Genomic DNA, 16,700 nt, shown 5'->3' with positions numbered 1-16,700 from the left:
CTACTGTTTTATGTACCGCTAGAGGGATTCCTAAATCCTTGAAAATTTTACATAAACGTTTCATGATATCCTCGCCGTCACTATTTGGTGCACTGATTGTTAAGAAATCATCCAACAAGTGAAGAATATACGGAATATTACAGTTATTCTGGGCTATCCAACACACAGCCTGTGAAAGATGGTCGAAAATGACAGGGCTGGATCTACATCCAAAAGCAAGCCGCTGGTAAAAATAAAACTGTTCCTGCCACTTAATCCCAAAAAGGTGCCATTGTTCTGGTTTAATTGGAATCAGTTTGAAAGCATCCGTGATATCTGCCTTACACATGTACGCACCTTGTCCTAATTCCTGAATTATTTTAATCGCATGATCAATAGTAACATATGTCAGAGAACACGCTTCCTTGTCGATTAAGCCGTTGATACTTGGATGATTTGGATCGTCATGTGGAGCAGAGAGATCATCAATTAAACGTTGCTTTTTTGAGTATTTTCCTTCTACAATACCGATAGGACTGATACGGAATTCTGGGAAAGGTGGCATTGAAAATGGTCCTAGTAAATAACCTTTCTCACATTCTTTGTTGATTAACTCACTAACAGCCGATGTATTGTCCTTTGTAGATAACAGATTCTTACATACTTTGGTATGTAATTCTACATTGTCTATTTTTGTATCAAAACCGTGACGTAATCCTGAGCAAAGATATGACACAAACTCTGGGTCTGGATGTAAAGTTAGTTCTTTCTCCAAAATATCGGTATGAATGGGTGTAGATGCTTGATATCCTAGATTCACTTTGACTATGTCGTCGTTCAGTCATTGAGAGTTGGATTTTGGCTTTTTTGAATTCCTGCACTGATGCATTCCATGTGAGGATGATTTGCATGCTGAACATACATGTTTGTACCGGCATGAGGACCATGAACATCCCTTCTCATTTTGAAAGTTCCTGCAAATCTCAATCCCCTCATGGAAAACTTTCTCTTTCCCCTTTGGCTTAGAAGGTTTTTGATGGGCTGTAGCGTTTACGTTATTCTTCTCGCATTGTTGTGTTGAATGGGTGATGGAGTGACATAGATCACACACTTTAGCCTTACATCCCGCTGTCACCATGCCGTAGATGGCACTGTCTGTTAGGCCCCAATTCAACTTAGTGTTGTTTACCCTGAGGGCTTCAGCTGCCTTAGCCGAGAACAACTTGTGATAGTCATTGAAAGCTTGTTCTCCGTAACAAGTATTGATGCGTATGATTAGACTCTCATACATATCTAGTTCTTTCTGTCTCTGTTTGAACACATCTGTAATTATCCTCCTATATTTGCCGAATGCTAAGATGAATTCCGCGATGGTAAGTCTATCTGCTAAACGTTTGTCAACATTCCTGTGTTGATGGCATACGCTATGGGAAGATGGCGATATTTCGTATCCAGGGATAAGTAACGTTGAAAGATTGATATCCCTCCCCTCTAGAATGTGTTTCCTAAGTGAAGGCGTAACAATATCAAGATGGGGCATGAGATCTGGAGGTAGCGTAACAATATCAAGATGGGGCATTGGATGAATGCCATTTGGGCCCATATGTTGATTTATAAAAACATGTGACTCACCGGCAGATGTTGTTGCCCTGTCATTCTGCGTCACTCTCTCAATATGTTCGTAGGCACTTCGTAAACTCCCATTATTAAGTTGCGATGTCGGGAGCACTTGATTGTTCTGCTGCAGGGCCATAGATTGCTGTATGAGCAGCATTTGTTGTTGCATTCCCTGCATGAGGTTTACCATGTCCGCCATCGAGTTGTTGTTACCGGAATTTACGGAAGCACTTCCTGTAGTTGCGCAGAGTGACGCAGTGTTATTGCTCCGCGGGGAGAAAGTTTGAACAGGACGATCACTTCCGGGACATGCGCTGGGAGGTGGAAAATGAGAATGGGCGCTTTCATTCAATAATCCCTCCGTAGGAATAGTACTAGTAGCCATATCCGTCTGTACACTAGACCGTTCAGTCTGAATAATGTCGTCACCATGACGCGAATGAGAGGGTTGATTATTCCCGGAATTACTCACTTCAGATGTAGATGGTTCATTCTGAATAGTTTTGTTCACGTTTTCACGATAAATTAAACGTAACACAGTTTTTGACATGGAATTGCTGGTATTGATTCCTCTCTTGTTAAGTTCATCACGAAACTTGGCTATGGTCCAATTCTTGTCGTCATTTGGATCGTACGGAAGGGACGAATATATAAGGCACGTTCCTTTGTCTCCGTTCTCGAGGCATGTCGATAACGATGTTGATTGTTTACACACAATTTCTTGGAGCCTAGTACAAAAAACGTAGGCCTGAATCGACGTGTTCGATGTTCATCATATCGTACACTTCACCAGAGCGTGGTTTATGAAGTTTGTACTAAAAGTACCTAGAAATAAAGGCTTAAACGAATCGCTATTAAATGTGGCTGCAGGACTAGTACTGCTGGTCACTCTAATGAAGGTGACGCGCTAGGTGACGCTGACCCGTGGTCGGACCTCATTAATTATGCAAGACTGCTTAACGCTTGACCAATCAAATTGTTCTTATCTATATATAGCTGCCTAGTGATGAGATTATCTAAATATATAAACAAACTATTTATAACTAAAAAAGTAAAAGTTAAACAAAAGAAAAACAATTAAAACTAAAAGTACAAAATTGTATTATGATATTTAGTTCTACTAAAAAACAGAATATAAAAAGATGGCATATAATTATAAGTAATGCCCAAACAATCTGGTTGTTTCTAAACAAAGTTTATTACACATAATAAACAACAATATGACCTAAATCAGGATATCACAATATGACTTAAATCAGGATATCACACTATGACTTAAATCAGGATATCACACTATGACCTAAATCAGGATATCACAATATGACCTAAATCAGGATATCACACTATGACCTAAATCAAGATATCACAGTATGACCTAAATCAGGATACCACACTATGACCTAAATCAGGATATCACAATATGACCTAAATCAGGATATTACAATATGACCTAAATCAGGATATCACAATATGACCTAAATCAGGATATCACAATATGACCTAAATCAGGATATCACAATATGACCTTAATCAGGATATAACAATATGACCTAAATCAGGATATTACAATATGACCTAAATCAGGATATCACACTATGACCTAAATCAGGATATCACAATATGACCTAAATCAGGATATCACACTATGACCTAAATCAGGATATTACAATATGACCTAAATCAGGATATCACAATATGATCTAAATCAGGATATCACACTATGATCTAAATCAGGATTTCACACTATGACCTAAATCAGGATATCACAATATGATCTAAATCAGGATATCACACTATGATCTAAATCAGGATTTCACACTATGACCTAAATCAGGATATCACAATATGACCTAAATCAGGATATCATAGTATGGCCTAAATCAGGATATCACACTATGACCTAAATCAGGATATCACACTATGATCTAAATCAGGATATCACACTATAATCTAAATCAGGATATTACAATATGACCTAAATCAGGATATCACAATATGACCTAAATCAGGATATCACACTATGATCTAAATCAGGATATTACAATATGACCTAAATCAGGATATCACAATATGACCTAAATCAGGATATCACAATATGACCTAAATCAGGATATCACAATATGACCTTAATCAGGATATCACAATATGACCTTAATCAGGATATTACAATATGACCTAAATCAGGATATCACAATATGATCTAAATCAGGATATCACACTATGATCTAAATCAGGATTTCACACTATGACCTAAATCAGGATATCACAATATGATCTAAACTACACAGAAAAAATTATCTTATACATCATAATCTTAAATATTGACTGGTGATAAATAATATTATTACAAAACAAAATATTACAAGACCTTAAATACACATAATAACTAAATAAAAATAAAATCATCTATTACATCATTATCTTAAATAATCTATCATTATCTTAAATAATCTGATCAAAACTACACATGACTATTACAAAACAAAATATTACAAGACCTTAAATACACATTACAAATAAATAACAACTAAATAAAAATAAAATCATCTATTACATCATTATCTTAAATAATCTATTATTACATCATTATCTTAAATAATCTGATCAAAACTACACATGACTATTACAAAACAAAATATTACAAGACCTTTAATACACATTACAAATAAATAAAAATAAAATCATCTATTACATCATTATCTTAAATAATCTATCATTATCTTAAATAATCTGATCAAAACTACACATGACTATTACAAAACAAAATATTTACAAGACCTTTAATACACATTACAAATAAATAAAAATAAAACCATCTATTACATCATTATCTTAAATAATCTATCATTATCTTAAATAATCTGATCAAAACTACACATGACTATTACAAAACAAAATATTACAAGACCTTTAATACACATTACAAATAAATAAAAATAAAACCATCTATTACATCATTATCTTAAATAATCTATCATTATCTTAAATAATCTGATCAAAACTACACATGACTATTACAAAACAAAATATTACAAGACCTTAAATACACATTACAAATAAACAAAAATAAAATCATCTATTACATCATTATTGTTAAATGCTTGCTAACAATTCCAAGATGGCTGTAGAACATGTCCGTGAAATTTTCAGTAGATCCCTTTGGTACTTCCTGAAAAAAAGCGGTCAATGTCCAAGATGGTTTTTATTTCTTTAAACCTTCACAATCTTCTTTCCATTTGCTCTCATTATAATGACAGCTGGTTTGCTAGTGCGTCTCTGCAATTTCCTCTTGTTGTTAACGAATTGGCTGTTGAGAAGTCTGAAAAATAAATTGCATAAATTATTTCTTTGAAATAATAATAATGATAATACATGTGTAACATGTTACAACAAGTACTTTCAATTCATTAGGAAGATTACTGTATAATATTAAATATTTCTTGCATGAAACTGGTATCACTATAATCAGAATTATGTTTATTATTGTTTATTTATGTATTTTTACTTGTCAAGAATTGAACCTTTTTTTATAGAAAATAATGAATGTAATAGAAATAATTTCTCACCAAGTATAGCATATATAATCCTCTCATCCAACTTAATGAGGGGTCCGTCAAAAATCGTCTTGGATATCGTTCCAGCTAACCTCTCAGCTGAAAAAGGAAGACAGTTTTATACATGTATGAACTGAATCATGCAGTTTGCTTGTCAATACATTGAATATTGAACATTGAATATTGTAACAATCAGTTTTTTTTCCTCATAAATCATTTTAACAGTTTGTCAAAGTTTTCATTATTTTCTTCATTTTGATACCGACAGGGTTTGCCACAAATTATGGTGTTCTTTTGGGGTTATTTAAGTAATTGGAATGGACTCTTAGAAAAGTGAGGTATCTTTAATTTTCTATCCTTAAAAAGGATATGGGGACGACTTGAACATGAACCCTGCACATACATTAGTTAACATTACCTCGTGTGAAGAAGATTGGCATAAGATAATGCGTAATCATTTTGCCGTCTCTCTTCACACATTGTGCCTTCTTTAAAGCTGCTTCCCACTGATGTTTGTATAAGAAAACTGGGTGGCCATCGATAAGTCTCTCCAACTGAAAATAATAACGATGTATATATGCAAGATATTTATGTCCTTGTTTCCATGACGACTGAATTTATAGTCACAGGACACTATTATAGGTCCTTTTTATGATCTTCATAAAATTGATAAAAAAATCCCAATTCTGTATTACATATACTTGCTATTGGAATCAATATGATGTGCATGGCCTTTAAAACAGTACTATTTCAGTCATATTAATCAATTTTAATAGGAACACTATTATAGGTCCTTTTTATGATCTTCATAAAATTGATAAAAAAATCCCAATTCTGTATTACATATACCCGGTACTTGCTATTGGAATCAATATGACGTGACCTTTAAACAGTACCATTTCAGTCCTATTAATCAATTTGGTATTTCTAAAGCTAACCTTGATTGAAATAATCAGTCATGATGGTATTAATGGCAAAATCTACCTTGTGTTCTTCAGCAGTTACACTCGGAATATACCCCTGGTTTGGGCATAGTGATCATACTGCTAACCAGGGACGGTTTTGCTGCAATGAATAATAAAAACAATATGATTTTTTATAAACATTCTTGCACAAAAAACGCAATAAATCTGAATGCAACATTTGTTCTATTTCCCATAAGTACCACAAAAGTTAATGTTAACTATTGAATAAAAATTATGAAATACCTGGGCCCAGTTGTTCAAAAGGTGATTAGGCTTATCACAGTTTAACGACAATTTTCAAATCAAAACAAAATAATTTCTGGTAATACAAATTTTACAAAATTTTATAAAAATCTTAATATAATAACTTTTAATATTATGACAGTGTTTTTAAATGACAAAATATAATGAGAAGTTTCAACATATGCAATAAAATATAAATGCATACCATTTTGATTCTTCAAAGTTTCCAACTGCTCCTCGAGATACTTTATCCTTGCTGCCATCATAGAACAGCTAAGACACTGTAATAAAAAAAGAATTTGATTCATAATTCTTAAAATAGTCTACAAAATCTATTTGCAAAGACATCAATAATCGTAACTTTTATGGCAACCAGATTAAAATGAAGGCATGGTTACTGTTACAAGTATCGAGAAATCATTATCAATATTATCTGGTATAACTTAATTTCAACTACATATACAAATACTAACAATATCAGGGTCGAATCTAACTTGACATTTTGATGATAGTTAAGTATAAAATGGCATTAATTAATTGCCTTTTTTAGTTTAGAAATGCCGTGCCTGGTTAATGATGCATTCTGGCAGATAAAAAATCAAACTAATTCGTCAATTAAGTTCTTGTTGAAAATCTGTGGTACTAAAAGGATATCATATTTAGCTAGAATAATTTTTTGTGTCAAAACGTGTGATGGACAATTCACAACAAAAAATATAATAACTCACGTGCATGGTTTCTCCATTAAATGAAAACCCATCCATAGTCTGTGCACTTGGTTGTGCCTGGGGTAGAATGGCTGGGGCTTGGGGTGCCTAGGGTAGAATGGCTGGGTCTAGGGGTGCCTGGGGTAGAATGGCTGGGGCTTGGAGTGCTGGGGTTAGAATGGCTGGGGCTAGGGGTGCCTGGGGTAGAATGGCTGGGGCTAGGGGTGCCTGGGGTAGAATGGCTGGGGCTAGGGGTGCCGGGGGTAGAATGGCTGGGGCTAGGGGTGCCTGGGGTTGAATGGCTGGGGCTAGGGGTGCCGGGGGTAGAATGGCTGGGTCTAGGGGTGCCTGGGTTAGAATGGCTGGGGCTTGGAGTGCCGGGGGTAGAATGGCTGGGGCTAGGGGTGCCTGGGGTAGAATGGCTGGGGCTAGGGGTGCCTGGGATAGAATGGCTGGGGCTAGGGGTGCCTAGGGTAAAATGGCTGGGGCTAGGGGTGCCTGGGGTAGAATGGCTGGGGCTAGGGGTACCGGGGGTAGAATGACTGGGGCTAGGGGTGCCTGGGGTAGAATGGCTGGGGCTAGGGGTGCCTGGGATAGAATGGCTGGGGCTAGGGGTGCCTGGGGTAAAATGGCTGGGGCTAAGGGTGCCGGGGGGAAAATGGCTGGGGCTAGGGGTGCCTGGGGTAGAATGGCTGGGGCTAGTGGTGCCTGGAGTAGAATGGCTGGGGCTAGGGGTGCCTGCATGGGTTGAATGGCTGGGGCTAGGGGTGCCTGGGGTAGAATGGCTGGGGCTAGGGGTGCCTGGAGTAGAATGGCTGGGGCTAGGGGTGCCTGGGGTAGAATGGCTGGGGCTAGGGGTGCCGGGGGGTAGAATGGCTGAGGCTAGTGGTGCCTGGGGTAGAATGGCTGGGGCTAGGGGTGCCGGGGTAGAATGGCGGGGGCTAGGGGTGTCGGGGGTAGAATGACTGGGGCTAGGGGTGCCTGGGGTAAAATGGCTGGGGCTAGGGGTGCCTGGGGTAGAATGGCTGGGGCTTGGGGTGCCTGGGGTAGAATGGCTGGGGCTAGGGGTGCCTGGGGTGGAATAGCTGGGGCTAGGGGTGCCTGGGGTAGAATGGCTGGGCTAGGGGTGCCTGGGGTAGAATGACTGGGGCTAGGGGTGCGTGCAATGGTGTGATTCTCCTAGGCTGCTTCAAGGCAATAATGGGATGCCCTTGGCTGTGCCTGGGGTAGAATGGCTGGGGCTAGGGGTGCCAGGGGTAGAATGGCTGGGGCTAGGGGTGCCTGGGGTAGAATGGCTGGGGCTAGGGGTGCCTGAGAAAGAATGGCTGGGCTAGGGGTGCCGGGGATAGAATGGCTGGGGCTAGGGGTTCCAGGGGTAGAATGGCTGGGGCTAGGTGTGCCGGGATAGAATGGCTGGGACTAGGTGTGCCTGGGGTAGAATAGCTGGGGCTAGGGGTGCGTGGGGTAGAATGGCTGGGGCTAGGGGTGCCTGGGGTAGAATGGCTGGGGCTAGGGGTGCCTGGGGTAGAATAGCTGGGGCTAGGGGTGCCTGGGGTAGAATGGCTGGGCTAGGGGTGCCTGGGGTAGAATGGCTGGGGCTTGGGGTGCCTGGGGTAGAATGGCTGGGGCTAGGGGTGCCTGGGGTAGAATGGCTGGGGCTAGGAGTGCCTGTGGTAGAATGTCTGGGGCTAGGGGTGCCTGGGGTAGAATGGCTGGGGCTAGGGGTAGAATGGCTGGGGCTAGGGGTGCCGGGGGTAGAATGGTTGGGGGCTAGGGGTGCCTGGGGTAGAATGGCTGGGGCTAGGGGTGCCTGGGGTAGAATAGCTGGGGCTAGGGGTGCCTGGGGTAGAATGGCTGGGCTAGGGGTGCCGGGGTAGAATGGCTGGGGCTAGGGGTGCCTGGGGTAGAATGGCTGGGGCTAGGGGTGCCTGGGGTAGAATGGCTGGGGCAAGGGGTACCTGGGGTAGAATGGCTGGGGCTAGGAGTGTATGTGGTAGAATGTCTGGGGCTAGGGGTGCCTGGGGTAGAATGGCTGGGGCTAGGGGTAGAATGGCTGGGGCTAGGGGTGCCGGGGGTAGAATGGTTGGGGGCTAGGGGTGCCTGGGGTAGAATGGCTGGGGCTAGGGGTACCGGGGGTAGAATGACTGGGGCTAGGGGTGCCTGGGGTAGAATGGCTTGGGCTAGGGGTGCCTGGGGTAGAATGGCTGGGGCTAGGGGTGCCTGGGGTAGAATGGCTGGGGCTAGGGGTGCCAGGGGTAGAATGGCTGGGGCTAGGGGTGCCAGGGGTAGAATGGCTGGGGCTAGGGGTGTCTGGGGTAGAATGGCTGGGGCTAGGGGTGCCTGGGGTAGAATGGCTGGGCTAGGGGTGCCAGGGTAGAATGGCTTGGGCTAGGGGTGCCGGGGGTAGAATGACTGGGGCTAGGGGTGCCTGGGGTAGAATGGCTGGGGCTAGGGGTGCCGGGGGTAGAATGACTGGGGCTAGGGGTGCCTGGGGTAGAATGGCTGGGGCTAGGGGTGCCTGGGGTAGAATGGCTGGGGCTAGGGGTGCCTGGGGTAGAATGGCTGGGGCTAGGGGTGCCAGGGGTAGAATGGCTGGGGCTAGGGGTGCCGGGGGTAGAATGACTGGGGGCTAGGGGTGGCTGGGGTAGAATGGCTGAGGGTAGGGGTAGAATGGTTGGGGCTAGGGGTGCCTGGGGTAGAATGGCTGGGGCTAGGGGTGCCTGGGGTAGAATGTCTGGGGCTAGGGGTGCCTGGGGTAGAATGGCTGGGGCTAGGGGTTCCAGGGGTAGAATGGCTGGGGCTAGGGGTGCCTGGGGTAGAATAGCTGGGGCTAGGGGTGCCTGGGGTAGAATGGCTGGGCTAGGGGTGCCGAGGTAGAATTGCTGGGGCTAGGGGTGCCTGGGGTAGAATGGCTGGGGCTAGGGGTGCCTGGGGTAGAATGGCTGGGGCTAGGGGTGCCAGGGGTAGAATGGCTGGGGCTAGGGGTGCCGGGGGTAGAATGACTGGGGGCTAGGGGTGCCTGGGGTAGAATGGCTGGGTCTAGGGGTGCCTGGGGTAGAATGGCTGGGGCTAGGGGTGCCAGGGGTAGAATGGCTGGGGCTAGGGGTGCCGGGGGTAGAATGACTGGGGGCTAGGGGTGCCTGGGGTAGAATGGCTGAGGGTAGGGGTAGAATGGTTGGGGCTAGGGGTGCCTGGGGTAGAATGGCTGGGGCTAGGGGTGCCTGGGGTAGAATGTCTGGGGCTAGGGGTGCCTGGGGTAGAATGGCTGGGGCTAGGGGTTCCAGGGGTAGAATGGCTGGGGCTAGGGGTGCCTGGGGTAGAATAGCTGGGGCTAGGGGTGCCTGGGGTAGAATGGCTGGGCTAGGGGTGCCGGGGTAGAATTGCTGGGGCTAGGGGTGCCTGGGGTAGAATGGCTGGGGCTTGGGGTGCCTGGGGTAGAATGGCTGGGGCTAGGGGTGCCAGGGGTAGAATGGCTGGGGCTAGGGGTGCCGGGGGTAGAATGACTGGGGGCTAGGGGTGCCTGGGGTAGAATGGCTGGGGCTAGGGGTAGAATGGCTGGGGCTAGGGGTGCCGGGGGTAGAATGGCTGGGGCTAGGGGTGCCGGGGGTAGAATGTCTGGGGCTAGGGGTGCCTGGGGTAGAATGGCTGGGGCTAGGGGGAGAATGGCTGGGGCTAGGGGTGCCGGGGGTAGAATGGTTGGGGGCTAGGGGTGCCTGGGGTAGAATGGCTGGGGCTAGGGGTGCCTGGGGTAGAATAGCTGGGGCTAGGGGTGCCTGGGGTAGAATGGCTGGGCTAGGGGTGCCGGGGTAGAATGGCTGGGGCTAGGGGTGCCTGGGGTAGAATGGCTGGGGCTAGGGGTGCCTGGGGTAGAATGGCTGGGGCAAGGGGTACCTGGGGTAGAATGGCTGGGGCTAGGAGTGTATGTGGTAGAATGTCTGGGGCTAGGGGTGCCTGGGGTAGAATGGCTGGGGCTAGGGGTAGAATGGCTGGGGCTAGGGGTGCCGGGGGTAGAATGGTTGGGGGCTAGGGGTGCCTGGGTTAGAATGGCTGGGGCTAGGGGTACCGGGGGTAGAATGACTGGGGCTAGGGGTGCCTGGGGTAGAATGGCTTGGGCTAGGGGTGCCTGGGGTAGAATGGCTGGGGCTAGGGGTGCCTGGGGTAGAATGGCTGGGGCTAGGGGTGCCAGGGGTAGAATGGCTGGGGCTAGGGGTGCCAGGGGTAGAATGGCTGGGGCTAGGGGTGTCTGGGGTAGAATGGCTGGGGCTAGGGGTGCCTGGGGTAGAATGGCTGGGCTAGGGGTGCCAGGGTAGAATGGCTTGGGCTAGGGGTGCCGGGGGTAGAATGACTGGGGCTAGGGGTGCCTGGGGTAGAATGGCTGGGGCTAGGGGTGCCGGGGGTAGAATGGCTGGGGCTAGGGGTGCCTGGGGTAGAATGGCTGGGGCTAGGGGTGCCTGGGGTAGAATGGCTGGGGCTAGGGGTGCCTGGGGTAGAATGGCTGGGGCTAGGGGTGCCAGGGGTAGAATGGCTGGGGCTAGGGGTGCCGGGGTAGAATGACTGGGGGCTAGGGGTGGCTGGGGTAGAATGGCTGAGGGTAGGGGTAGAATGGTTGGGGCTAGGGGTGCCTGGGGTAGAATGGCTGGGGCTAGGGGTGCCTGGGGTAGAATGTCTGGGGCTAGGGGTGCCTGGGGTAGAATGGCTGGGGCTAGGGGTTCCAGGGGTAGAATGGCTGGGGCTAGGGGTGCCTGGGGTAGAATAGCTGGGGCTAGGGGTGCCTGGGGTAGAATGGCTGGGCTAGGGGTGCCGAGGTAGAATTGCTGGGGCTAGGGGTGCCTGGGGTAGAATGGCTGGGGCTAGGGGTGCCTGGGGTAGAATGGCTGGGGCTAGGGGTGCCAGGGGTAGAATGGCTGGGGCTAGGGGTGCCGGGGGTAGAATGACTGGGGGCTAGGGGTGCCTGGGGTAGAATGGCTGGGGCTAGGGGTGCCTGGGGTAGAATGGCTGGGGCTAGGGGTGCCAGGGGTAGAATGGCTGGGGCTAGGGGTGCCGGGGGTAGAATGACTGGGGGCTAGGGGTGCCTGGGGTAGAATGGCTGAGGGTAGGGGTAGAATGGTTGGGGCTAGGGGTGCCTGGGGTAGAATGGCTGGGGCTAGGGGTGCCTGGGGTAGAATGTCTGGGGCTAGGGGTGCCTGGGGTAGAATGGCTGGGGCTAGGGGTTCCAGGGGTAGAATGGCTGGGGCTAGGGGTGCCTGGGGTAGAATAGCTGGGGCTAGGGGTGCCTGGGGTAGAATGGCTGGGCTAGGGGTGCCGGGGTAGAATTGCTGGGGCTAGGGGTGCCTGGGGTAGAATGGCTGGGGCTTGGGGTGCCTGGGGTAGAATGGCTGGGGCTAGGGGTGCCAGGGGTAGAATGGCTGGGGCTAGGGGTGCCGGGGGTAGAATGACTGGGGGCTAGGGGTGCCTGGGGTAGAATGGCTGGGGCTAGGGGTGCCTGGGGTAGAATGGCTGGGGCTAGGGGTGCCTGGGGTAGAATGGCTGGGGCTAGGGGTGCCGGGGGTAGAATGACTGGGGGCTAGGGGTGCCTGGGGTAGAATGGCTGGGGGTAGGGGTAGAATGGCTGGTGCTAGGGGTGCCTGGGGTAGAATGGCTGGTGCTAGGGGTGCCTGGGGTAGAATGGCTGGGGCTAGGGGTGCCTGGGGTAGAATGGCTGGGGCTAGGGGTTCCAGGGGTAGAATGGCTGGGGCTTGGGGTGCCTGGGGTAGAATGGCTGGGCTAGGGGTGCCGGGGTAGAATTGCTGGGGCTAGGGGTGCCGGGGGTAGAATGACTGGGGCTAGGGGTGCCTGGGGTAGAATGGCTGGGGCTAGGGGTGCCTGGGGTAGAATGGCTGGGGCTAGGGGTAACTGGGGTAGAATAGCTGGGGCTAGGGGTGCCTGGGGTAGAATGGCTGGGCTAGGGGTGCCTGGGGTAGAATGGCTGGGGCTAGGGGTGCCTGGGGTAGAATGGCTGGGGCTAGGGGTGCCTGGGGTAGAATGGCTGGGGCTAGGAGTGCCTGTGGTAGAATGTCTGGGGCTAGGGGTGCATGGGGTAGAATGGCTGGGGCTAGGGGTAGAATGGCTGGGGCTAGGGGTGCCTGGGGTAGAATGGTTGGGGGCTATGGGTGCCTGGGGTAGAATAGCTGGGGCTAGGGGTGCCTGGGGTAGAATAGCTGGGGCTAGGGGTGCCTGGGGTAGAATGGCTGAGCTAGGGGTGCCGGGGTAGAATGGCTGGGGCTAGGGGTGCCTGGGGTAGAATGGCTGGGGCTAGGGGTGCCTGGGGTAGAATGGCTGGGGCTAGGGGTGCCTGGGGTAGAATGGCTGGGGCTAGGAGTGCATGTGGTAGAATGTCTGGGGCTAGGGGTGCCTTGGGTAGAATGGCTGGGGCTAGGGGTAGAATGGCTGGGGCTAGGGGTGCCGGGGGTAGAATGGTTGGGGGCTAGGGGTGCCTGGGGTAGAATGGCTGGGGCTAGGGGTACCGGGGGTAGAATGACTGGGGCTAGGGGTGCCTGGGGTAGAATGGCTGGAGCTAGGGGTGCCTGGGGTAGAATGGCTGGGGCTAGGGGTGCCTGGGGTAGAATGGCTGGGGCTAGGGGTGCCAGGGGTAGAATGGCTGGGGCTAGGGGTGCCAGGGGTAGAATGGCTGGGGCTAGGGGTGCCTGGGGTTGAATGGCTGGGGCTAGGGGTGCCTTGGGTAGAATGGCTGGGCTAGGGGTGCCGGGGTAGAATGGCTGGGGCTAGGGGTGCCTGGAGTAGAATGGCTGGGGCTATGGGTGCCTGCATGGGTTGAATGGCTGGGGCTAGGGGTGCCTTGGGTAGAATGGCTGGGCTAGGGGTGCTGGGGTAGAATGGCTGGGGCTAGGGGTGCCGGGGGTAGAATGACTGGGGCTAGGGGTGCCTTGGGTAGAATGGCTGGGGCTAGGGGTGCCTGGGGTAGAATGGCTGGGGCTAGGGGTGCCAGGGGTAGAATGGCTGGGGCTAGGGGTGCCTGGGGTAGAATAGCTGGGGCTAGGGGTGCCTGGGGTAGAATGGCTGGGCTAGGGGTGCCGGGGTAGAATGGCTAGGGCTAGGGGTGCCTGCAATGGTGTGATTCTCCTAGGCTGCTTCAGAGCAACAATGGGATGCCCTTGGCTGTTTACCTGTAATTTAAATAATATGAGCTTTTATTCTCAGATGCAGCTTAATACCATTTAAGGTATAGAATTAGTTATATATTTTGTCAAGTATGATAAGACAGTACTTTGATTTTGTTATCAATTTTGATTTGATAATGTCCCTGCAGGGAGTGGTATTTCATAACAATGTCAATGGGAAAATAAATAATACCATATGAAAATTAACTCTGACGTGGCATTTATCTCATGATCATGATCACCATCATCATCATCATCATCAGATTTACTGACCTGAAACACGTACGTAATATAATACATCAGTATTTTCCTTATATATATATTAAACATTACAATTTAGAACACATCATGTTTTAGCATCTTGGAATTTGAGTCCAAGCTTAACTTCCACTTTTATATCAAATCAAATAAATTATGATACTAATTCCTAACTTTTCTGTGATTGTGAAATAATTCCTTATTGCAATATAATTCAATTTTGCTTGAAAGGAGCATTTTCATTGGCTTAGAAATTACTTTATCAGCCCTTAAAGGAAAAAATGGCATCGCCGTTTGTAACGTTGCTTCTGATTGGCTGAGATAAGGCTGTCGTAATGATTAAATAGAAAAAAGGGTTCCAAAATAAATTTGGAATTTTGAAGACATTATATTTATTAAATTAAATTATAAGGATTAATTTGAATAATTTTTCATGTTATGGAGATATAACACATAAAAATGTGAGTGTACTCTCATCATAATTATTTTTTATTTGTTTTTTTATACTACATCTGACTTTCTGATTGGCTGATTATTTTTCTTCATAGTATAAGAAGAAAAACTCTGAGAATGGTGCGAAGACCAGGCGTTATGAAAAAATAATTCATTGCAAAATCACTGGAATCGTACTTTTAAACGTATTTTATATTATCAAGTAGTCTAAAAAAAATCAATTATAAGCGCTGATGTGACTATTTTTAACTTCATCGGGTTATGAAATAAATTTTGTCATGGTTAATTTAGAGTACGTTCAGATTTTTATGTTATATCACCATAACATAAACAATGTATTCAAGTTAATTAAATAATACAACTAACAGTAAAATACACATTTAATTTGTATGCTCTATTGTCCTTCATACAGAAAACTATATTATAAATATATGTATACATATTATTTTTACTTGCTTTATAGTGTGTGGAGTTTATAATAGAATTAAGTGAAAAGATTATTTACCATCATATCAATATATGCTCTCTTCTTAGAGTGAGCCTGGGATGGTGGCTTCGCCGTCTTTTCTACAAATGAATATGAAAAATTATTGATACATATTGAATTGAATAATGTTAAATCAGTAAATAAAGAAACTTTGTCAAGAGGTCAAGACTCAAGTGGGTGTGTATTGCTCACCAGGTTTTATTTGTATTTAAATATTTTTTTTATTTTTTTTTTATTAAATTCTAATTTAAATAGAATGAAATAACAAGAGGCCCATGGGCCTTAACAGTCATATGACTATTGGCACAATACAGCATGGTCATTGAATGAAGGCCAATGTTCATCATTTGAACAAACTTGGAAGCCCTTCATCCCTGAGCTTGCTACTGGCTAAAGATGAATACCCTGGGCCTTTCGGCTAGTTTAAAGAAGTACTTAAAAGATATTAGCCTAATTGACCCCTGATCTTGAAAGAAGGTCAAGATCATTCATTTCAACAACTTTGGTAAACCTTTATCACAGCATGCCACAGGCCAAATATGAGTACCCTGGACCTTTTGGTTAGTTAGAAAAAGTCATTCAAAGAATTTTAATTAGCCTATTTGACCCCTGTGACCTAGAAAATAATTTAATATAAGGTTATCCATTTCCACACCTTTAGTAGGCCTTCATCACAGCATGCAACAGGCAAATATGAGTACTCTGGGCCTGACGGTTACTGAGAAGAAGTCGTTTGAATGAAAAGTTTACCGACGGACAGGGCATGATGACTATAGGTCATCAGGGTCAGATGACCTAAAAATAGAGCAAGACATATGTAACACTCAAATATTAATGTAAACTATATTGTTGAAAACCACATGATATGGCCTTGATAGCATTACAAACTTTACCTCTAAATCTAAATCACCAGAGACATACGTACATACAGTGAGTGTAAGGGAGACAACTCAAATAAAAACATAACAAAATTCATCTCTAACTCTAAATCATCTGACTGATAAATTTTATTGAGAGGCAATTAACTGTGTCTGATATTTTCATGAAAGGAGTTAACTCCCCTTCATGGTGTCTCCATGTTGGAAACAAGGCTGTACGATATGTGTCGGCTCAAAAGGTACAAAAAGAAAGCACGGCTGAAACAGAATAAATGAATGAATAAATGAATAAAAATTAATGAATGGAAGTAGCTGATAAATGTACATATTAAAAAGCAAATAATTTCCACAGTGATCATGTCAACATAATTCGAACCGACTATCACTTCGTCATAAAAACCT

The 16,700-nt window shown here is 46.3% G+C and overlaps 3 protein-coding genes across 3 annotated transcripts in view; 1 reads left to right on the top strand and 2 right to left on the bottom strand.

Moving 5' to 3' along the window:
- LOC138311140 (low-density lipoprotein receptor-related protein 2-like) overlaps positions 1–16,700 on the top strand; it is a 374,749-nt gene that overhangs the window by 223,864 nt on the left and 134,185 nt on the right. The gene's annotated exons all lie outside the window — the stretch shown is intronic.
- Positions 814–2,610, bottom strand: LOC138310624 (uncharacterized). Its single transcript, XM_069251904.1, has one exon. The coding sequence runs from the start codon at positions 2,144–2,146 to the stop codon at positions 821–823; it is 1,326 nt and encodes a 441-aa protein (XP_069108005.1). The 5' UTR covers positions 2,147–2,610; the 3' UTR covers positions 814–820.
- LOC138310760 (uncharacterized) lies at positions 4,193–8,185 on the bottom strand (the record flags this gene model as incomplete). The annotated part of the gene is made up of 6 exons (XM_069252099.1): positions 4,193–4,915; positions 5,163–5,249; positions 5,569–5,704; positions 6,135–6,215; positions 6,564–6,639; positions 7,087–8,185. A coding segment is annotated over one exon (1,083 nt), but the record flags the coding sequence as incomplete, so codon positions are not given.

Source organism: Argopecten irradians, chromosome 16, assembly GCF_041381155.1.
Source record: "Argopecten irradians isolate NY chromosome 16, Ai_NY, whole genome shotgun sequence".
Classification (NCBI taxonomy): Eukaryota; Metazoa; Mollusca; class Bivalvia; order Pectinida; family Pectinidae; genus Argopecten; species Argopecten irradians.
Note: the sequence above shows the minus strand (reverse complement) of the source record. Positions and strands in the feature narration are given on the sequence as shown.